The following is a 24,555-nucleotide window of genomic DNA, read 5'->3' as shown; positions in this document are numbered from 1 at the left end:
TTGTTTTATTATTTGTAATTTATGTTAATTTGTGTTGATCGTAGCGATTTCTTTCTCGTCCCCTGTCTTGATACGGGTGTTTTATTTTTCGTTTTTTAAATGGAAACACTGTTCCCCGTGCACATCCCAGTACAAGCTGTACCTTTATTAAAAGTGTGAGGATAGTAGATTTTAAAGAGTCTTATCCGGTTTCATCTGGGTGGTCTTGAGTCAGATACAAATACCCAGATCCTGTAGAGATCAAGGAAGATATATCTTACAACTTTTTTTGTTTAATTCCAGAATCTAGGCGAAAAGTTGTCCTTAAAAAGGACATTTTTTGTCGGTTTGTTTTAAGCTATGTACGGACCTCAGCATGTAAGGCGAAATCCGGGTCAACCAAACCAGCCAGCATTTGATCCTCGTATGCCAACTAACCCACAACCGTATCCTTTGTATATTTACCAAAATATTACTTTAACATCAGATAACTTAGACAGGAGTGCCAAAAGTTCCAGGTAGAAAGTTAATAAATGAAGACTTGTTTTAACATAAGCAAACACTCGAGCCGAAAGTAATATTATAGATATTGGGACATAGTCAGTTGGGTGGCTTCATTTAATTTAGATGTGCCTCACTAAAGACCTCACCCTTAGGTTAGAATCTCTATTATATTAGAGTCAGAGTGTATATAAACTGCCTTAGTGGGGTCTAGATGTTAGCACCCTGGGTGTTGGGGTAATATACCTACATCCCAGGTCTCAGGTGTGCCTCACTGAAGACCTCACCCTTATAGAATGGAATCTCTATTACTGAGTGTATATAAACTGCCTTAGTGGGGTCTAGATGGTAGCACCCTGGGTGTTGGCAATATATACATTCTTCCTGTAATACTGATGGGCATAATCAACCTTTACACAACAGAAAGCTATTCTTTGTCCCCCATTTTATATATATATTTATAATAAAAAGTTTTAACATACCATCCATCTAAATTTCTCAACATTTTCCAAATAAACTACTTTTAAATCCTTAACCCAAACTTTCTCTCTGCTGCAATAGGATTCCAAATTCAGCCCCAAGTAAGTATGTTTGTGGTTGCTTTGCCATGTTCAGTAGTTTATAATTACATTAAATCCAGTCTGTGGAGTATGGCAGTTCCTGATAAGATCTCGCGCGTGAAAAACGGTTATTTTTTGTGTGCACGCGTGATATTATCAAAAATCAGTGCACATTTCCAAGCCACGTTAGGAAATCTTACTTAATTTATTACGTATTTTTTCCGTTGTTTAATTAATTGGCGTGCGTGAAACAAATTATGACAAGCATAACCAAAAGCTTGTGTACCTACTATACTCTGCAGACTGAATATCCAGTGTGTTGGGTATGAGAACTGTGACAAAGCTAAAATCACTTATATTGTAAATTGAGTTCTATCATAACGTTTATATTTTCGTTCTAAAACAAACTGTATCTTTCTCATTTATATATTTATATGAATATAGATGTATTTGGATTGGTCATGCCAATATTTGATCTACACACCAATTATTTAAACAATAAACAAAATCCAGATCTGCGTCTTACACAAGCGAAATCTTGTGAAAGATTAATATCCTCTGTAGACTGGTATAATATATTTCTTTCGAATAAATAAACACTTAAAAAATCATAACGTTTTCTAAAACTTTGTATAATTTTTCTTCTAAATAGTTTTAACTTAAAATTTAAATGAAATCATTTTGAACTTTCAGGAAATTTAGCGTCTGGAGCAGCAAGAAGCTTCCCAAGCTACTCTGTAAGTTTGTGGTGGATCATTCTCTTGATTTGTAATTTCAGTATTTATTTTATGATTTATTTAGCGTGGTTACCCAATGGTTGGAGTGGTCACATGTAGTTAAAGGGTACCGGATTCAATCCCAGGCCCCATGGTTTGCCTCGCTGTAAGATTTGTGTATTAAAATGAACGAAAGGAATGTGAAATGTAGTTACCATTTAATTTAACAATGTTTTTAATAGTTAGGTTATGCTTGAAATTAAGTTAAAAGGCACTGTTTTAAGACTAAATGTGCATTTTTTAGGTTAAAAAGTTAAAATGGCAAACTTTTTTAAAAAGATATAGTTTTATTCTTGCGACAAAATATTAGGTATTGAACACAAGTACTCTAGTGCTTTTATTGTGTTTTAACTGCACAGTAGAGCTTACTATGGTTGGCCTACAATAAATCATTTATGTGCATGACATTTGTAATTTATCATCACCATGAATAAGCAGAAGTGAGATTTGTCACATCAGCGATATCTATGAAAATAGTCAAGTAATGTTTTCTAAATATAATTGTTGGCCTTTGAACTAAATCAATGAAATAACCCATGTATAGGCTGTACAAATATATATATAAATATATACACATGTATTTTCAGTGATCCATATATATATTGCAATCTAATTAAATCAATCAATTATATTTTTCAATGCAATGAAACTTCGGACCTATATGTTTTTACCTTTTTCCATTTTAGAATGCAATTAAATATCTAAACCTGTATTTTCCAATGAAGACTAAAGAAATATTTTAAAATTTGCTCATTTTTAATGGAAATAGCCAACTCTCATTTTCAGTGTAAAAATGTTATTTTTGTTGGCCATGCAATAATATTTTGCCCCATTTCCCAGCGATCCCAGTCTCCCACAATACCCATATTTTTCAATATAATAAAGCAATTCATGCTGTTTTAATGAAATTTTAATGAAAATATAAAACCAACCCACCCTATTTTTATTTCAATCGCAATATTTTGACATCTGTTCCCGTTTTCCAGCCATCCCAGTCACCACAACATTCTGGTGGGTATTTCCCTTCACCCTCAGTGACCCATGACATAAACAGGGGGCATGGGGCTCCTGTAAGCGGGGCAACGCCCGTTACAGTGAACAAGGCACCCCACACCAACGGTACACCCCCAATCCCCCATATGTATACGACACCACAACGACATTACGGACCTCCATTCCAACCACAGGTGAGCTTGAATCTTCCTATATAATTGACATCAGGGACTATGGTGGTTATACTAGTAATTTTTTAATACCCTTAATAGGCTACTTTATCTTCTAAGTTTTAGCTTTTTTTAGGCCACGCATTTTATGAATATCTTTCTCCAGTTGGGGGCAGTCTTGCAGTGCAGAAAATTCCAGGGTTAAGGTGGCTGTACACAGTATCCGGCGTGCGAGTTCGTATGCAAACCCGTGTCCAATTCCACATGCGGCAGCGAAATCCAGACAAAACGGACGAATTCCGGATACTGTGTACAGTTACCTTTAGCATGCCCACCTTGCCACCCCAAGTTCGGTGCCTACTTTAATGGATCACTATACCTTACATTCCCACAGATGCAGCCGCCTTATACAACCCCAGTAACTAAACATCCCAACGCACCTCAGATCCACAGTGGCCACCAATACCCACAACAATCACCACATACAACACCAACAGGGGTTATGCAGCATGGAAGTCCATATATGTTTCTACCACACGGTGGCATGCCACCTGCTGTAAGTATATTGGCAAGGGTTTCCAAACTTGAGATCCTTGTAAGTTGTCGATAACAAACTTTAGGGGCTGCAAAAGTTTACCAATTTTACCCAAAGTACTGCACATGTTATTTTATTAACCATAAAATATGGCGTAGGCAAATAAGTCCTGGTGTTATGTGGTCTATTTGCTGGTAAAGTATGGGTAACTAAACTACCTGTAAGAATTAGACAAATACATCTTAAGTAGCATATATTCTACTCTATATTGTTGAGGACCTGAAATTAAAGCCAGAAACCTAACTTATATAAACACCTGTGAAAAGTGGTGCAACCAATTCGAAGTTATTGTTTTGTTGACACACCATTGTCACTTTCACTTAAGCAAAGTTCTTGTTCCTGATAAATATTAATCCAATTAATTATTAAACAATCAACACTACGAAAGACTTAACTCCTGGCTAGACCCTCATGTTTACCTCACTGAAGACCTCACATAAAATATAATATATAGTATTAGGTCCCTATAAACTGCCTCAGTGGGGTCTAGATGGTAGCACCCTGGGTGTTGGGGTAATATACCTACATCCCAGGTCACAGGTGTGCCTCACTAAAGACCCCACCCTTATAAAATATAATCTATATTATTAAGTGTCTATAACTTCATAAACTTCCTCAGTGGGGTCTAGATGCGGGGTCTTTGTATTTGAGCTGATATACCAAATTCCATATGTATTTATTGTATAATAAACCTAAATTAACTGATCCCCCCCTATTATAGTTACGCCCCCGTTACGTACCAACCAGCCAAACCCCATCCATTATTAACCCAACGCAAGCCCAATTACAACCAGCTTCACCCACATATTATCATCGTAAGTATAAATTACACCAAATATCAACTGAAAAGTTTAAAAAATAATAACAAATCTAAAATTGTTATCTGGCAATATGACCTGATTTTATACCTCTATAATGTGACTTGAATTAGGAAATGTTGGGGAGCAAGTTAAGCCAGAAACGTTGTTTTGTTTCTGATATGCCTTACAGCAACAGTATGTACAGGTTAAACAGAATATCATCTATGTAACTTGAGTGGTACCACGTTAAATATACTTGTAGTACGATTGTACGAATAAACTGCGTAAACCTGTCATAAAAGTTCAACTGTGCTTTAACAGTGTCACCGCGAATTTTCGCAAAACCTTTAAAAACTTGCCAACTTTTGGCATTACTATCCAAACAATCTGCTTTTAATAAAATGTTTTATATCAGCTTTATTAAAATTTTTAGTAAATTGTTTTTTATTAATAATATTCCTGATAATTTTTAACAAACGTATATACATGTTACAACCAACAGAACCAGCTGGATATTTTCAAAGTCCAATGCAAACCGTGCCAGGATATTATGGAGATACTTCTCATATGGTGAGTACATAATACAAGACGCATATGTGTACGAAGGCTAAGTTTTGAGAGGCCACGGTACTTGTGTTTCAAAGGTTAAAGTTTATTCGTAGCGATATTAAAGTTATTTGCTGGTTTTCTTTTCACATTTATTAGCATTTAAACTGTGATAACAACGAATTTAAATTGAATTTAAATTGTGACAACAACTAAAGTTATTTGCTGGCTGTCACCTTTATTAACTTTTATTTGGGAAATAGGCTGATCATTTCACTATCACTACTGTATATGGTTTATTTTAGGACCTGTTTGTGAGATATTCCTTCTTATCCCATCCATTATGTTGGATATTAATGGGTCTTGGGGTGTGGGGATGCACGTTACAGAATAGAATACCTATTTCGAAACCTTTTATTTAAATATTAAAGGCTTCGAATCTCACGGATTCAAATTCTGTGATGTGCGTCCCTATATGGGTGCCATGGTGTGAGGGCATGGTAAAACAACATTGAATGTGGTTTGTGTTTTTAAGCTGTTTAGCGTGTTGGACCTTAATGCATTAATATAGTTCGCTTGAATTAGAAGTTGTTTCAACTGTGTTCTTATTAGTTAAGTTGTGTTATTCAATTTTTGTTGTTTTGTTTAATGCTATGGCAAAATTTACGCGGTATTTGTTTGAAAGAAAAAAAAACTAAAGTTGTTCCAAGATGTAAAGAGAGTAGTGATATAATAGTTGTGTATATGTTTTGGTTTCACCACGAATAATATTCAATATGTCTACCACGGCACTGGTAGTGAAAATTCCCACAATATCTTGGCGTTACATACTTAGTCGGTCGCCTAAAGTATGACGTATTTATGTAGCAATTATCGAGTGTTATTTGCTTTCCTATATCAGTTTATTAGCTGTGTAATTAAGTGTTCTTGGTAATTTAATTATTAGTTTGCCTTCAATAAAAGATTGTTTGATATCTGACTCTAGTTAGGAATTAAATATAAAGTAGAAAATGTATGTTTTTTCTTGAATTCTTAAAAATGGATAAAAAGAAGATACAACTCATGGTTAAGTTTATTGATTTCCCAAATTTTTTTATATGTTGCCTAATATTCATTTAACATTGGCTTCGCTGTAAAGTAAATCTGTTCAAATAGTAGGGATGTGCTGAAGTTGAAAAAGCTCGGGTTCGCCGAGCGCCGAGCTTCAACGAAAAGCTCGGCACGAGCCCGAGTCCGAGCACCTATGACGTCATCAAGGAGAAAGGCGTACGAGAATGCGTTCCTATTCAGCCGAAAAGCGCCGCTAATCAAAATAATACAGAACACGTGGTTTGCGGTTAAAGACGCGTCTCGCTTTTCATAATTCCTACTGTTGCAAAATGTAAAATTCATACAAAAAATATTTAATTAAAAAAATATTTATAACTGTTACAGCCAGTGGCGCAACTAGCAAGTTTCTACGCATGTTCATCTTGGATAATGTAACGGTTATTTACGTCAGAATAAACCTTTACGATCGTTACATCACAAACGAGATTGTTGGAAAACAATCGTGTTTTATTCGCTTCCATACGATCTGCAGTTTGTGTATAATTTTTGTTTCTGATGATTAGTTTAATGCAGGTAAATCGCGATTATGTGAGTTTTAATTGGTGCAAATATAAGAGCGAGGAGCGACGCTATCAGTAAATTGGAACCAACATAAATTGTAATATGATATTACAAAGTATCGTCCCGGTCGAGCTTGGACAGAAGCCAAAAAACATCGTTTGATGGCACCGCACGAGAAACAGAGTTTCATTACGTCATTTTTCACGAGAATAAATTCACAACGATTGCTTCGTTTGTTACGTGTAGAATGTATGCTACCGCATGCGTCTTCCTTTATTTCATACGCCGGCGCAGAGTGTAAAAATGTGACGCTGATACACGATGTTTTGATCTCGTGGTTGGTTAGGCTGCCCAACTTGGGCAGTGGGCACATTCCTCCCGATTGTTATATTATAAAACGTCATAATTAATAGTTACGTTGCGATAGGACACGTGACGTAACAATTGAATGAAAAATTGTTCTAATTCCAAGCGAAGGAATGTTATATTGAATGCAACGCGTGTGTGTGCGTCTTAGCACTTTCTGGCTGCGTGCGTGTCTGCGGTAAAGGTGGCTTAGGGGTTGCAAAACCCTGTGGTTGCAAAACCGTGGTTGCAGCAATTTATATTATTTCATTATAAAAAAGTTAAAGAGTTTTTGGACTTTTATATAAAATGTGATACGAAAACATTGGGCGCTCGTGTAATTCGATACGGGCAAATTCGCTGACGTTGCGATTCGTTACTTGCGAGAGAGCAAATTCACAACGAACGAAAAATAATTAAAGAGAAAGCTACGCTGACTAGTCTCGTTATCTCTTAGTAGCTTCACTTTTTTCATTTTTAATATTTTTCGCTCTCGCGTGCAACATTATAGCATAAGGCTCGGCGCTCGGCCCAGTTTTCAGCCGAGCGCCGAGCGTCAAAAAAGGAGACGCTCGGGCACGAGCTTTTGAGTTCGGGCTCGGCTCGGCACATCCCTATCAAATAGCATTGGTTCAATGTAAATTTCTTTATGGCTCACTAGTTATACTCCGTAGTGGCCAATGAACAATAGTCTAGCCACAAGTTTTGTATACATAATGTTTAAAGTCTACAGTTTGGGGGCCACTGGTATAATCCAGTAACATACAAAAGCGAGTCCAACTCTATTTTGTTTTTTCTTACGGGGAGAACAAAATCAAATATGCTGCATGATAATTATTACTTATTTTTCCGTTTTTTTACCAAAAAAAGGTGGGGCCCTGCCCCACTTTACACCCCCCTGAATACGCCTTACCTATTGTTCTATTTCCTTTCAGCAATACCACCAACCACAGCAAACACAACCGATAGTAATTCCAACCCAGCAAACACCACAACAAGCCCCACAGCACCAACAACAAGTTAATGTAAGCTAACAGTTGTTCGGATATTTATTATTTATTTGTGTTGTTTATTTTATAAATCCTACAGCGATGCGCGCCACGGGACTTTGGGTTTAGGCCCGAGACCCATTACCCCAATATTTTTATGTATATTATCCTTGTATGGTGGGACAACAGTCATTCTAACACGGGTGTAATGTTTCATACACCTTGTACTCGCTTAAGAGTTACCATGTATGTAACTATGTGTCTGATAATAGAATCATATACTAGGAATTGTATACTAAACACCATTATCATCACCCAATCCCAGTAGTCTTACATAATTCTATTATTATTCTGTTAAAGCAGAAACTATTTGGTTAACAATCTATGAGATAAAACACTATTAAGGTGGCTGTACACAGTATCCGGCATGTGAATTCGCTTGCGAAGTCGTATGCAAACCCATAACCGAGTTCCGCATGCGGCAGCGAAATCCGGACAAATCGGACTTGACAAATTCCGGGTACTGTGTACAGCCACCATTATCCTCTTTATTACAGAGTGGTTCAAGCACAAGGAATCGAAGCAAAGTAATAATTAGAGACCCAAACACACTCGCTGATGTTACGAGTGATGTATTACAACAACCAAAGAAGGAAGGAGGGGCAGCTACTGGGAGGTCGAGCGCTACTCCGACCCCACCTGGTGTAAGTACTTGTTATTTCTATAATGTGGTGTATTGGGGGACAACTCTGGCTCAAATTCCTGGATGTTGGGGTAATGGGCCAACTGGTCTAAATCCATGGGTGTTGGGGTAATGGGCCAACTGGTCTAAATCCATGGGTGTTGGGGTAATGGGCCAACTCTAGATTAACCCCTGATCCTTGACACGGACCTCACCCAAGTGGGGTCTAGATGGTAGCACCCTGGGTGTTGGTGTAATAGACCTACATCCCAGGTCTCATATGTACCTACTTATAACTCCGAATAAGATAATATACACATAATACCCACATATGTGGTCAGCTATGTATAGAATTAAATGTCGGCCTTTAGCTAGGTTGTGTTAAATACCTTGGGAATAAAAGTCCTGAGTGTTCAACGTTCATTACATACGTCATAGGTGGTGTGGGGAGGTATATATAGACCAACGCCAATGATTAATAGATTGCAACACATTCACTTATGGATAATGATAAATGCAAGGTAGATAGAGATGTCTTGAAGATTAAGTTGCCGTTTTACAGTGGTTGCTACAAGGCATAATATAAGGATAAAACATTTGGTTTAAAATTAGTTTCTTATTATTGGAATCTGTAGCACTTTTGAGTTGTCATATTTTTGTGTTTATATTGGTTAGAAATAAATTATATAAGTTTTATCTAGATGGTAAGGAGAATAAGTAGACTTGGTGAAACATCTGTTATATTATAATGAGTCTATACTCGATAATTGTAACCTTGATATTCATAATTAAGATCTTTGTATAATGTATATACACCAAAAACTGTTGGCATCATCACTGCTTGTAAAAGACTGAGTAAACTTAGTGAAACAACATAATCATATTTAATAAACAATAGCCCTACTGTTATTACAATGATAATTTTAAAAGATGTACTTTACACCAATATTTTTATTCAATGCTGCTTATATTTTTTACATGGGTTTAATTGCACAGTGGGTTTCTCATTACTGTATTATTTGCATATAAATATTAGTATTGTTTCCCTAATTTGCATATAACCCAAAAGCAAGTCAAGTTTCACTTTGTAGAGTTTTGTTCCAATTATTGTGATGTCATAGTACCTCCTTGTTTGTTATTCAATACCTTATTGTTTGTACAATATAGCGTGGGTGTAATGTTGGGGAACTTAGCTAATAATGGGCCAACTCTGGCATAAATATGGTGGTTGTGTTTGCTTAATGGCAACTCTGATCAAATCCCAGGTCCCATGGCCCGCCTCACTGTAGGACCTCATCCATATAGAATAGAATGTGCATATACAATGTTGAGGTAATAGGCCAACTCTGGCATAAATCCCAGGTCTCATGGCGTACCTCACTATAAGACCTCACCCATATAGATTAGATTGTGCATATACAATGTTAGAAAAATGGGCCGAATCTGGCCTAAATTTAAGGTCCCATAACGTGCCTCACTATAAAACCTCACCCATATAGAATATAAAACAAATAACCCACAAACCGTCATCACAATCTAACCCCACCAATCCCCCCACAGCAAACAGTCCAAAACAGTGACCAACAAATAGTTGCTCAGTTTGCTGCTCAAGTTGCTGCTGCTGCCACTGGAAGCCCGGGAAGGTCGCCGGCTCCTCCTGCTCACGTGGTTAGTTGATTCTATCTTCTATATCATACTTTAAGATATAATACAACTTCTGCAGGGATACTTTGTGATTATAAAATGGGGCGATGTTAATAAATTTAGTGATATGTCACCTAACATAGTATCTGTAACTTTACTAAATTGATGTCAAAAATTTGGGTGACATAACACCCTAGGCACCCCTACTTTTACACCCATGTTAGTTTAACTCCGTTCTCCCCACAGCCGATGTCTACAGCCCCAGTACGAGCCACCCCCGTCCATTTTCACCCACCCTCTCCACAGGTGATTACCCTTTTTACCCCTATCTTCCCCCATACTACATAATGTATATAACTTAATTTGAATAATTCGGACAATGTAATTTAGATTTAAAAATTTAAACACAGCCCTGCCAATCAGCATTTAATTTGAATGTAAATTTATATCAAATTAATATTTTATGTTAACTAGCCTTAAAATTCTTAAAAAAAGCTGCACAGTAAAAAAGTGGAAACTATACAACTAGTGTTTCCCAGTTTGGCAGCTTCTACTGGCATAAATCCCAGGTCCCATGGCATGCCACACTGTATGACCATACTGATATAGAATAAGGCAGCTTAAAAAGTGCCATATTTTATGGGGAGATGCCACTTTGACAACCATTGGTTTGATATATATGCTTGTGCAAAATCAACCATATTTTACTCAGCGACGCTTTATTGCCTCTCCAAGCTTCTAAGAATTTTGTGGCATTTTTATCAATGTTTTAGCCAATTAATTGAGACTAATTCACTTCGATAATTTCACAGCAGAGAGGTGGCCAAGCCAATGTTGTCATACCAAGTGGAGTAGATACATCTCTGCCACCTCCTACTATGCCAGTAAATATCTCATTTGAATAATTCAATTTAATTTGCTGTTATGAACATTTAATTGGGTAATTGAATATTATTAGTGTAAAAGAGGTTAATATCCATTAAGTTACTGTCCGAAACATCTGCTGATCATGAGTTTAGTATCCAGACAGTAACTTGGTTCATCATCAGTTTAAAGGAGTTACTGTCTGGATACTAAACTCCTGATCAGCGGATGTTTCGGACAGTAACTTGGTGGATAGTAACCTCTTTTACACTGATGATGAACCAAGTTACTGTCTGGATACTAAACTCATGATCAGCAGATGTTTCGGGCAGTAACTTGGTGGATAGTAACCTCTTTTACACTGATGATGAACCAAGTTACTGTCTGGATACTAAACTCATGATCAGCAGATGTTTCGGACAGTAACTTGGTGGATAGTAACCTCTTTTACACTGATGATGGACCAAGTTACTGTCTGGATACTAAACTCATGATCAGCGGATGTTTCTGACAGTAACTTGGTGGATAGTAACCTCTTTTACACTGATGATGGATCAAGTTACTGTCTGGATACTAAACTCATGATCAGCGGATGTTTCTGACAGTAACTTGGTGGATAGTAACCTCTTTTACACTGATGATGAACCAAGTTACTGTCTGGATACTAAACTCCTGATCAGCAGATATTACATACATTAACCTGGTCCTTGAAAAAAAATAGTTTAATATGGTCAATGCAATATAATTTGGCTCTGTTTACAGACAGAGACACCTAACACCAGGGTTTAATATTGCTAAAAAAGGCAACCCGAATGTTACGCCTCTGAATTTAACTTAACAATTCCTTTTCTCGCAGCCCAATATGAACGTCCCTCCCCCTGATATAACTATGCAACCAGCGACCCCCCAAACCTACGTTGCCCCTCTCACAACCCCCGCTGCCCCACGTCCAACCCCCGAGCAATCATACCAGGAGCCCCCGTCGAAAACCGCGACCCCGGAGGTGCGAACACAAATGCACAAGTCGGCGCCACCGGACGTGGTGCCACAATCCGTGCCAATTGTCACGAAACGCACAGAGCAGCCTGTGCCGGTCGCCGTCGTGCAGCCACAACAACAAACCAACAACAGCTCGACAGCTTCTGTCATTAACGACGCTTCGGAAAAAGAAGCGGAACTAAAACCGGAGCTAAAAGAAGAAAGTAAGGAAGAAGGAGCTCCGGACTTGATCTCTAACACGGGTGTGGAACTCACATTAGAAAAAATAAACGACACTGATACTAGCGATGTAAATGCGAAGGAAACTTCACAAAATATTGAGGAAAAAACTCCCGAAGAAAATAAAGTTGGGGATGCCCCTGTTATAGGAAAGGATGTTGAAACTGTAAAGGAAGAAACCAAAGATGAGATTTTGGAGAAAAAGTCGATAAAAGAAGAGGAGATTGCTCCTAAAGTTGTAGAGGCTGTAGCTCCCTCTATAACAGTCACATCTGCATCACCTGTCGTGCAGAAGATGGATTTAAAATCGGAGGAAACGCCCCCGAAAGTTGTCGAATCAAACCCCAAAGTTGAAGTGGTTGAAACACCTAAGGAGAGCAAAGTGGAAGCTGAGAAGAAAGAAGAAGAAATAAAGGTGGATTGGTTGTGGTTGTTTGAGATTGATAGATGTATTAACAGTTTAAGCTTAATCCGTATATACATAGTATTTGCGGCGGTCAATTTTATACAATCTTTCCCAAAATACCATTTTCGTTTTATGAAAGAATTTTTTTCGTATAATATAGTGTATATGCAATGATGCAACTCGATTTGCAACTTATTACATAGTGGCAACTTTGACTATTTGTTTATAGAAACCACAAGAGACTGTGACCCCAGTTGTCAAAGCTCCAGTAAAAGAAGTTACGAAAAGCGATTCAAATCCTAAAACTCCTAAACCAAGTGAAGCAGACAAGAAAGATGAGAAGTTACAATATGCTGAAGGTGAGGGTTGTGGGTTTGCAATAATGTTGTTTCACTGGAACAGAAAGCATGAGGTGTACGTGTATCAATGTGTGGATACATGTGTATCTGGTGTGTTGGGCCAAATTATACCTCAATAGTGATCATGAGCTGCCTGTTTACGAATCTCATCATGTGCTGTGGGGCATAGAATGGTAAAACCTCTAGCTCAGGGGGTATGGGTTCGAGGCTTGCTGCCATCATTGTGGGTGTATGTGTCCTTACTCCTTGGGCAAGACACTTAATGGCAATTGCTCTAACCCAGTGGTCACTTATGGGTTGTTCAAATTATCAGCCATATATGACTTGTAAGCGGGCACGAGGTGTATGAAACAGAACACCCGTGTTATAACGACTGTCATTGCCCCCCATGCTGAAATAAATAACTTGCATTCATTCATAAAGGCTAAGCATTCCTTTGTAATAAGTTTGGTTCCATAAAAAAGCAGGGTATGCCTGCCCATCCTGCCACCCCAGGTTTGGCGCCTATGACTTCAATAATATTTACGACTGTTGTTGCCTTTCACACAAGGATAAATAAGTTACAATTATCCACAGATCAATGGAGTCCTTTAAACCAAGAGGGAAAGAAAGTTTACAATCGTTCATTTCTACTTCAGTTCCGAAACCTTTCCCTGTCTAAACCTCAAGACCTCCCTAATATAGATGATATTGTTATGGATAGAGTAAGTAGACTTTGTGGATGTATATTACATGTGTATAGTTGTATGGTAGGGTGGGGTGAGATGGGACATCATTTGGTAGTAAACAAATAACATTCAAAGAATTATAAAACCGTATCCTCATGACTCCCATAGAACGTTGTTTATTTATTAAAACACGATGTTTGGATATTATGTGCTAAAGATGTCCCATTTTCCCCCACAGTACTATATATATACTGTGTTAAGTATGGTTGTGTTTTACTTGTGGTGGATGCAATGATGACATTTTTTACAAAATCTGGGGTGAAATTATTCAAGTTTAGGGCCGCTTGTTTATACCAGCGCTTAACAACTACTCCCTATTTTTCCACCTCAAAATACAAAGGCAAAAAGCTGTATTAAGTTGTTTATTATGCATATGCTATTTTAGTTATGGTGTAAATTGTTTGGTTTGTTGGTGTTAGTGCATAGGGTCACGTACTCGCGTATTTATAATTTTTTAATAAAATCTGAGGTGACATTGTTAAAATACAGTTACACTCATAGTTGGCAAACATAGGGAACCTCATTGATTAATGTGGTGAATGCAATATACTTTGGCTCTGCTTGTTTGTATACTCAATCTCACCAATCAAACAATGCTTGTACTAATTGGTGATGGTATTTATAATCCCCCCCCACAGCCGAACCCCAAGGCAGCGTCCCAACTTCCCTCGTACGACGGGATGTTCCGCGGTGATCGACAAATGCCCGACTTTACCCCCAAGTATTTGAACCAGGGGGGGCATGGAAGGGTAATTGTTTTTTTATAATTATGATTATAAAGGACTTGTACCTTGGCACAGCGGTGACAGCATTTTTTGTAACCACAGATTACTGGGTTCAAGGCTCACTGTTACCACTATGGGCATTCGTGTTTCTAAACACAAAGTTACATACATGGTAACTTGTAAGCGGACACGAGGTGTATGAAACAGAACACCCGTGTTATTACTGTCGTTGTCTGCTACAAAGGAATAGGTATGCCCAATTCAGTAATATAAGGTTACAATTATGAAGTATAGACACATTATAGCAGATGTTTCACACGGTCTAGTCAGTTTTTTTGCAAGGACTGATCATGGATCACCTGTTCCATAAAACATTATTTGTGAGCATAATGAGTTTACTACTTCAGCCTTGGCATTCCATATTTAAATATAAACACCAGTAGTTCTCATCGGTTTGATTTAATTTTAAGCATAATTTGCTACAGAATTTGAAAAATAAGTTACAGAATTTGTGTTACAGAAAAATAAGTTACAGAATTTGTGTTAACTTATTCAACATTGTTTTTTTGGTAAAAGTCACAACTTTTCTAATAGTAAGTTGAAGTATTTGGCTTAATTCCAAATTAAACCTAAGAACAGAATATGCTTTCATTAAATATACAAACTACATTATCAAATTATAAGTTTTCCTGGCCCAGTTTTTTAATAAACTTAAAAATATTCACATAGACCCCATATTTTTGTATAACACATGTAACCCCCCTTAACCCCCTTATAAAAATAAGTTTCCAATGTATATGTAACCCCCCTTCACCCTACAGTCGACATCCCGTGGCATGCGTGGCCCCCAAAGATCGGGGGGTTACCAACACCAACACCAGGGCCCCCCTTCCCAGCCTAAGGTCGTCATAAAGAAGGTTTCCATACAACGAGAGGACGACCCATTAGTGAGGAGCGAAAACGCTTGGAAGCCGAGCAAATTAGATTCGAAAGCGACAGATTTATCGGAAGAAGAACAACAGACTGCGGTTGGTGCTTGTTTTTATAGCTGTTTGATTTTCTGTTTTCGAGGTGTTTTTTCACAGATTTTTTTCTGTTTTGTGTTTGTTTGTCTAACATTTTTTTAGTTCTGTGTGTTTGTATTTCTTTTTGTATAATTCTGGGAGATGTTTATTTCTGTCTATTTGTGGATTATTTTTATGTTCAAAATTTATTTATTTGCTTCATAAATTTAATTATATATTACCCTTAAACTCCCCACAAACAGGAGATTCTTCGTAACGTTCGTGCGATACTTAACAAACTGACGCCACAGAAGTTTCAACCTCTTCTACAGAAAGTACAAGCATTGGATATTAACACAGAAGTGAGGTTACGTGGGGTCATTGACCTCATATTTGAAAAGGTGAGTTCGCGACCTAAAAATACGAATGGCTATATTAGCCACTTAGCTGCAAAAAGTAAAATGCATCAGTATTTCCAGTCGACTTACCCAGCTTCTTTATCTTAAATAACGTAAAACTCTCTCAAAACTCCAGGTAATGAGCCAACTCTGTGCTACTAGTACTATATATAGTAAAGTGCAGTAAGGTGGGACACCTTTACCATAAAATAACCAAATATCCTGATCGTGTTTTAAACAGTTAACAACGGTCTATGGGAGTCGTAAGGATACGGTTTTATAATTCTATGAATATTCTGTGTTGACTATCAAATAAAACGAAAAAATAGAATGAAAACATAGACCTATCTTACCACAACCCTACTATATCACAATATAGAATAGAATTTTATTCAGTGGCTCCACATCTTAACCCACCATCCTCCACAGGCGATCGACGAACCAAGTTTTTGCGAACCTTACGCCAACATGTGTCGTATGATGTCACAGTTCCGTGTCAGCTCGGCACCGGGTTCGGGGTCAAACACATTCGAGTTCCGAAAGATTCTTCTCACTAGATGTCAGCGTGAGTTTGAAAAAGATCGAACAAATGAAGAAGCGTTGAACGCGCTGAAAGTAAAGATTGAAAACGCTGAAAAACCGGTTTGTATGTTTGATTATACTCTGCTGCCATTAACCTCGACTACAGGGGAATCTTCTGGCAATTTTGACACAATCTGTGTTTCCAGGCCCAGGGATTCTTATTGTTGGCATATTATGTGTCTTTAGATTTGCCACATAACGGCAAACCCTGATAGATGTCTCGTTGTATGACATGAGACATCATCCATTTAATATCAACAGGAATGAAAACAAACGCAAAACCATTTGCCAAATGATCTTTTTTAGAGATTAACTGTGCTAAACGGTGATTAAATGCGCTTCAAATTTAAGCTTTTTGTAGTAATATGATTTGAGTAACTTTGATTAACACTTCTACTTTGATTGATACTCCAATTTTGATTGACACTTCTACTTTGATTGACACTTCTACTTTGATTGACACATCCACTTTGATTGACACTTCTACTTTGATTGACAGGAGGTGAAACAACAATTAAACGATGATCTTGAACTTGAGACAATGAAACAACGACGTAGAATGTTGGGAAACATTCGGTTTATTGGAGAGTTGTTTAAACTTAACATGTTGACCGAGTCGATCATGCATAACTGTATCATGTCGTTGTTCCGAGCTCGTGACGAAGATTCACTCGAATGTTTATGTCGGTTGCTGAATACGATCGGCAAAGGTTTGGACCATGTGAAGGGAAAGGTAGGTTGTGATCTCTATTATAGGGTGGTGGCTAATAGTGGATAGTTGGGTTACACTTCTGTGGTCTCCAGGTTCGTAAAACACCCATGGTCAGATAAAATCTGAATTTAATGTAAAATCAGAATAAAACACAATAAGCGTCTGACTCGTACTCGCTTTACGCTTAGACCACGCCCGTCTCCACGTCACTGCGTTGGAGACTAAAAAGTAAAAATATTTTTGAAACTTTTTTATTAAACCCCCCCCCCCCTTTATTTTTTTTCTGGCTACGCCACTGCGTGGGAGGGAATTTGAGGGAGTAGAAGGAGCGCATACGGCGCATATAGGGCGAGGTTTTAAAAGAACACAAGCAACGACATTATAACACTTGTGTGTTATGGGGGTTGGGGTGACGCTTATCTAAATACAATATAAGGGTTTGGTTGCTGAATACTGTCTGATTCGGATCATGTGAAGGGAAAGGTTGGTTGGGAGTTTGGGTTAATGTATATCAGGATGGGGAGGATGGGACAACTTAGCATGTATTATCCAAGTATCCTGATTGTGTTTTAAACAATTAACAACGGTCTATGGAAGTGTAACTGAACAATGTTAGTAGTAAACAAACTAATCAAGTTATTACCCCACAGACACGCATGGATCAATATTTTGATCAAATGAATAAGATTGTTCGGGAACAAAAGACATCGTCAAGGGTCAGGTTCATGTTAAAGGATGTTATTGATCTACGTTTGGTGAGTTGTGGGGTGTGTAAGTTACTTTAGCAGGGAAAATGTTTTTAAAGGGTCAGGCCCCATGGTGGGGCATGTTAGGGAACCTGAGATTTAGGGTCAAACACATGTTTTATGGGTCAAACACATGTTTTTTAGGGTCAAACACATGTTTTATGGGTCAAACACATGTTTTTTAGGGTCAAGCACATGTTGGAAAACATATTTTAAAGGGTCAGGCCCCATGGTGGGGCATGCCATGTGTAGTCAATTTCGGTTTTTACCCTAAACCCAAAAGTGAAATTTAGCTTAAGCCCCAGGCTGCATGGCGTGATACACTGTAGGACCTCACCCATGTTTAATTGAATGTGTGTGTGCAAAACTAGTCATACAGTAACCTGTTTTACATGGATAATGGGATCAACTGTATTTATTTTGTTAATTATTTCTACTAAAAAAACTACTATGATGTAACAATCGCCATTATTCCAGAACAATTGGGTTCAGCGAGCCATCAAGTCACAAGGTCCGAAGACAATCGAACAAATCCACGCCGATGCAAAGGAAGAGAAAGAACAAATCGCCCTCAAAGCTGCAGCTGCTGCCGCTGCTAAAGCTCCAGCGATGAACCAGGTGTGTTGTGTGGAATGTGAGGGTGAGGTTGAAGGCCCGGGGTTTAGGTCAGAGTTGGCCTGTTACCCACACCTGGGTGGTGATGTGTGCTTTGTTTAACTGTATTTATCCAACACCGTGGTTCTGTTAGATGGCTTGTGTTATAACTGATGGAAACCAAGTTTACCAGCAATTACTGCAGCCCTGGTCACTTATGTATTTTTGTTAGTCTTACTTAAAAACAATCACCCACAAAGTTACATACGTGGTAACTCGTAAGCAGGCACGAGGTGTATGAAACAGAACACCCGTGTTGTAACGACTGTCGTTGCCCCGCCATACGGGGATAAATAAGTTTCATAAATGGTAACTTGTCAGTAAGTTCGAGGTGTATGAAGCAAAACGCTCGTTTTATAACGACTGTTGTTACCATGTGAGGATAATTAAGTTACATTCAATTCAAATATAACACACAAACCCCCCACAGCCACGCGGAGGTCGTACCAGTAGCCGAGGAGGTTCATCCGGCCACCAGGGGGACGAGGGTTGGACAAAAGTTGGAGGGGCTGCTCAGAAACCAACAAGATATGACCCGAATAAAATGAAACTATCAAAGGTAGACGGACATGTGTGTATTAGTGTTTTTCTTTTTTTTTTTAATGTTTAATATTATATGTGAGGTCCTATGATAGAATATGCCGTAGTACCTGGGATTTGGATCACAGTTGGCCATTATCACAGGCCAATGCTACTATTAAGTTACATAACATAGATTAATTCCTATATGAACCTGTATATATTTAAACAAAGCATCTTAACTTTTTTAATTTTAATTAAAACTACTCAACTTTATGGCCAAATAATTGTTTTCCTCCATTATAAACTTTTCACATTCAAATATTTAAAAATAAAAATTTCATTTTTTTATTTTTATTTACTTCCCTATTCACCCATAGTCGCAGTTCGACGAATCAAACGTCACCCTCGGCCCCAGTCGGGGCAAATCTGGGTGGAAGTCGGGTAGTGGGTCAGCTGCGACTAAAAGTGGGTCGTACTCAAGTAACCGTGACCCCGAACCTGCCCCGAGGTCATCTACACCCACCATCATCAACCGATTCTCGGCATTGGGGAGCCAATCACAGGAAGCTACGTCTCCTTATCAACAGAGGAGGGCTGCTGGAAGGTGAGGGTGGTTGTTTATATAGTTTGGCTGTGAAGAGTTGCCACGTATGTAACTTATTAATCCTCCCATGGCGGGCAGCTTAAAAATTACATATAGGTGTTATGTTTCTTACGCCGCGACCACCAAAATCACTGTATAACTGACTTTAAATATTAACGCCTTCAACCCCCCAGGCAATCGAGTCGCGAAGCCACGAAGAGCGGATCGAGGGGTTCCATGGGCCCCCCTGCTGCCCCGTTCTCCAGGGGTAGAGATGAAAGACAAGCAGTGTTGGATACGGCGAGGAAGTTAACTTCACAAGAGGATATGAAGAGAGGTGAGTGTCCTCATGCTCGCTGTGGAGCGATGAAACATTTTCTTCCAATTGTTTTAATTTTTTAAGATTTTTTATTTATTTTTGTGTATTTGTTTTTTTTTTAAATTTTAACTGGGCAATATGTTGTGAAAACCCAATTCCAAAGTTGTATCCTGACAGTTCAAACCTGGCAATGGTTTATGGTACAATGTCTAGGAGATATTGGTCAGGTGTCATTCGAATATTAGGTTAAGGGATTAAAGCTGTAAGCTTGACAAACCATCTGTATTACTCTAAACTGGTAACCTATTTTATTTAATGTTAAAATTCTTGTCAGAAGCCCCAACAGCCTACCATACCTAAAAATTTATGTTGTCGATAACTCTTACCCCCTCCCAGGTTCGAGTCCGTCAGTAAAATCGTCCCCCCGAAGCAGCGCCACGTTCACCCCCATTCCACAAATGGATGAAAGTTTCCTCACTAAGAAGGTGGATCATATCATTAAGGAATATTTACATCTCGTGGATCTAAAGGTTGGATTTATCGTGCAATTTTTTAAAATCCTTTTTAAATATTCACATCTGATTATTTTCAACAAAAAAAAACTAAGACATTTTCTAAAAATGATAAATTATGCAGCAACACAAAATCTATTTATGTTCAAACAAACTTCACGTATATTTCTAACTATTTAAATTATTATCTTACTGAAGCGGTTGGTACTTTATTGTGGGCGATGAGTTTATAAGAACGAATAACACAAGGCACACGGTATTTATAGCGCGAAAAACAATACAAAAAAGGCACTCGTGTACGCTTCGGCGCACACACACGATTTAAAAATAAAATCTAATTGTACATGAAGTTATTAATAACTTATGCATTAACATATATTTGCAACATGTTTAGCTTTTTGTTGGGAATACGTTTCATGATATTTTTAAAATAATTTCAGTTCAAATTATTGCCCCACCTTACCTACATACCAAATGACATAACAACCACCATTATGACATCACAGGAGGCAAGAGAATGCATCCTTGAGCTTAAGGTTCCGCCCAACCTAACTCATCTTATTGTGAGCTCATCAATGGAGTCGTCGCTTGAGAAGAAACAATCGGATCGTGAGCATGTAGCGACCCTTATCTGTGACATCATAAAGCAACGGATTGTTACAGAGGATGAATTTCTTAAAGGGTGGGTTGGCGTGGTTTCAGTTTAGCCAACTTTTTCCACTTCAGTCTATGAACGACATGCACATTTCTAACCCTGATAAAAGCAATTTGAACATTAGGGTATTCAAGTTAAAGTTGTCAGCAATGGCTTACATTTAAATGCAACCTTTTTTATCCATTTAGGACCCTACTGAATATTGGGTTTAACATTTGCCTTTTTCTCCAATTCTCTTTTCTATCACTATTAAAAAAACAAAAAAAATAAGCAACTAAATCCTCCCCCCCACAGAGCTGCGATGAACATCGAACTTGCCGCCGATCTTGAACTTGATTTACCCAAAGTATGGACGTGCATGGCTGAGCTTGTTGCCCCCATTATATACGACCCGAAAACTGGAATAAACCTCTCGCATCTGGTTCCGATGTCTCAACAATTGCTGGATCTCGATCGATCGGTAATTTTTGTGACCGAGATATTGAAGAAGATGGTTACGCTTATGGTGAGTTTGTGGTGATTGGTTTATTGTATAAAATAAAGCTGTACTAGTATTGTTATGGACAGCACACCCACGTCAGAAAGCCACTGGCATGCCTTAGTCATGTGACTTGCGCTATGTAGTAATTTGTGTTGCTATTTTGCAAATAAGTGCCCTATATATATATTTATATGTATATGTGTGTGCTCGCCTTAGTTTTCATTCTATTATTTGGCGTCTCAATACAAACCCAAGATCACAACAAATAAATTGCACCATGGATATATACAGATTGTAATATTTATCGATATATATTGTTCATTTCCGAGCATTCAGGGTTAAAATATTTAAATAAAGTTCTTATATAGTAGGGTGGGGGAAGATGGGACACCTTTAGCACGTAATACCCAAACATTTAGATCGTGTTTTGAACAATTCTAGAATGTTACTTGTTTGTTTGGTGAAATATCTCCACTTTTCCATCACATTGTCGACTCAATGTTCAAACAGTGTATCATAGTCTTATTTCAGGGCATGTACACTTCTTTTAAGTGCCTATAGTTAGGTATACAAATGTTCCCATATAAACTAACCCAACACTTTATAAACCACAGCCAGCAGAGGGCGTGTTAAAGCAGTGGGTCGACCACAATCTACAGTGGAGTTCATTCACTCAATCTACTGATCCAACACAGCTGAATGAAATGCTGAGTAAAAATGTAAGTTTGTTTTTCAATGCAGTTTAACTTGGTTGGCTTATGTTGTTATGGAGGTTAGTCTGTTGGCATCATCAGTGTTTGTAAGTTTAAGTACAATCTTCCACAAAGTTACATACGTGGTAACTTTAAGCAGGCAGAAGTGTATGAAACAGAACACCCGTGTTGTAACGACTTTGCCCCGCCACATGAGGATAAATAAATTACATACATTTTTACCCCGCACAGAATCTTTCAATGTTTGGAGGAACGTCTAACGGTACTCACGTGTCAGCTGTCAATCAAACGTCACACAAAGATTTTTCAACCTCTGTGTCGGAGATAACGCGTCACCTCGATAAACTACAAAGTGACGACACCATGTTTGACTGGTTAGAAGCGACTTTCAGCATCAAAGAAAGAAACGAATCACAATTTGTACGAGCGCTCACCACTGCTATTTGTATGAAGGCTATCGTTGAAAGTAAGTTTGACAGCGAGCATGAGGTGTTTGAATAAAATGTGTGTCTTGTGTATAAGGAGACACCCATGTTATAACACAACAGTGAGCATGAGGTGTTTAGATGTGTGTGTGTGATGCTTCATAACTGGAGTATCATTGGTTCAAAGCCCTGTCCTGTCATTGTAGGTGTCCTTGAGCAAGACACTTAAAATTACTTAAACCCAGACGACTGTTTTGCCTTAACTAACCAACTATCATTCCGATTACAAAATACTTCCCCAAGAACGTCACTTTCGAATAATGCAATAAAAAACATCCTGATATTGTAACGGACCAAGTCTGGCCTAATTCCAGGTTTCAGAACCTCACCCATTTAGAATATAACTTAGTATTAACCCAACCCACCCCACAGAAGGTGGAGCCATGGAAGTGGACAAGGAAGTGATCAAATCACGGACTTTAGTTTTTAAGAAATTTGTCGACACCGAAGATAAGGAATTAGAAGCTGTTTACGCGTTACAGAAACTTTATTCAGATTTGGAACAACCACCAAGTGAGTGTTGATAGTGTTGGTGTTATTATTGTATTGGGGTAATGGGACAACTCTGGCATAAATCCCAGGTCCCATGACATCACTGTAGGACCTTACCCATATAGAATAGAATGTGCATATACAATATTGGGGTAATGGGACAACTCTGGCTAAATGGCATGATAGCACCCTGGGTGTTGGGGTAATATACCTACATCCCAGGTCTCAGGTGTGCCTCACTGAAGACCTCACCCTTATAGAATAGAATCTCTATTATTGAGTGTCTATAAACTGCCTCAGTGGGGTCTAGATGGTAGCACCCTGGGTGTTGGGGTAATAGACCTACATCCCAGGTCTCAGGTGTGCCTCACAAAACTTTATAGAATATAATCTCTATTATTGAGTGTCTGTAAACTACCTCAGTGGGGTCTAGATGGTAGCTCCCTGGGTGTTGGGGTAATATACCTACATCCCAGGTCTCCGGTGTACCTCACCCAAATAGAACAGTCTTAAAACCACCTGAAACTAAACCTCATACTTTCCAGATATTCTTAAATTGTTGTTCGATTTAATTTATGACGAAGAAATAATTTCGGAGCAAACGTTTTTTAAATGGGAGAAGACTGACAACCCAGTCGAGAGCGAGGGAAGGGGGGTCGCCCTGATGTCGGTTAAACCTTTCTTTACTTGGCTACGTGAAGCTGATATTGAAAGTGATGAATAGAAGTTGTTGCGTCATAATGGAAAACAATCGCGTGTTATATTGAGAGATGCTTTGATGGCGTATTTATTATTTATTGCCTTATTTTCCTAATTGTGCGATTTAATTCGAAATAAGTCTCGGGACAGAAAGTTTGTTTGTCGTGTGGTTGGTGCTGGAAATTAAAGAAACGGGTGGGCATGCTTTCAGTTAAAACGAATTCAATCTTTTTCTCTCCGAACGTTGGAGAAGCCGAGTATATTTCATTGATATGTAAATACAAAGTATCAAAGTTAACGTGTGTTATATACTTATATTGTGGTGGTTTATTTTACCAAGGGGAGCGAAAATGTAACTTATTCATCCTTGCATGGCGGGATACCACAGTCGTTCTAACACGGGTGTTCTGTTTCATACACCTCGTGCCCGCTTACAAGTTACCACGTATGTAACTTATTTATCCTCGCATGGCGGGCAACGATAGTCGTTACAACACGAGTGTTCTG

At 38.3% G+C, this 24,555-nt stretch overlaps 1 protein-coding gene across 4 annotated transcripts; it reads left to right on the top strand.

Annotated features, from left to right (window-relative positions):
* The first annotated feature begins 203 nt into the window (after positions 1-203).
* On the top strand, positions 204-24,346 carry LOC149739323 (eukaryotic translation initiation factor 4 gamma 3-like). Of its 4 annotated transcripts, none has more exons than XM_089873867.1 (32): positions 204-425; positions 1,042-1,061; positions 1,734-1,777; positions 2,803-3,003; positions 3,374-3,535; positions 4,296-4,389; positions 4,877-4,944; positions 7,812-7,901; positions 8,423-8,569; positions 10,108-10,215; positions 10,438-10,497; positions 11,007-11,075; positions 11,912-12,688; positions 12,909-13,038; positions 13,615-13,742; positions 14,405-14,515; positions 15,313-15,519; positions 15,759-15,896; positions 16,323-16,535; positions 16,975-17,208; positions 17,838-17,942; positions 18,411-18,551; positions 19,018-19,146; positions 19,487-19,713; positions 19,887-20,029; positions 20,408-20,541; positions 21,030-21,205; positions 21,473-21,683; positions 22,274-22,378; positions 22,604-22,838; positions 23,230-23,370; positions 23,895-24,346. In XM_089873867.1, exons 1-32 carry the CDS (start codon positions 340-342, stop codon positions 24,071-24,073), a joined length of 5,013 nt encoding a protein of 1,670 aa, XP_089729993.1. In that variant the 5' UTR covers positions 204-339; the 3' UTR covers positions 24,074-24,346. The 4 variants fall into 4 exon arrangements, with proteins under 4 accessions (XP_089729993.1, XP_089729992.1, XP_089729994.1 ...); XM_089873866.1 differs by having other exon boundaries at positions 11,004-11,075; XM_089873868.1 differs by lacking the exon at positions 11,007-11,075.
* The last annotated feature ends 209 nt before the right edge of the window (positions 24,347-24,555 follow it).

Source organism: Ciona robusta, chromosome 3 (genome assembly GCF_009617815.1).
Source record: "Ciona robusta chromosome 3, ASM961781v2".
NCBI classification, from domain to species: domain Eukaryota; kingdom Metazoa; phylum Chordata; class Ascidiacea; order Phlebobranchia; family Cionidae; genus Ciona; species Ciona robusta.
The sequence above is the reverse complement of the archived record's forward strand: the minus strand, read 5'-3'. Positions and strand labels throughout refer to the sequence as shown.

Coding starts and splice junctions, on each gene's coding strand:
- LOC149739323 (XM_089873866.1), top strand. CDS start 340: ATGTACGGACCTCAGCATGTAAGGCGAAATCCGGGTCAACCAAACCAG. Junction 19,147..19,486: donor ATAAAATGAAACTATCAAAG/GTAGACGGACAT, acceptor ATTCACCCATAG/TCGCAGTTCGACGAATCAAA. Junction 21,684..22,273: donor AGAAGATGGTTACGCTTATG/GTGAGTTTGTGG, acceptor TATAAACCACAG/CCAGCAGAGGGCGTGTTAAA.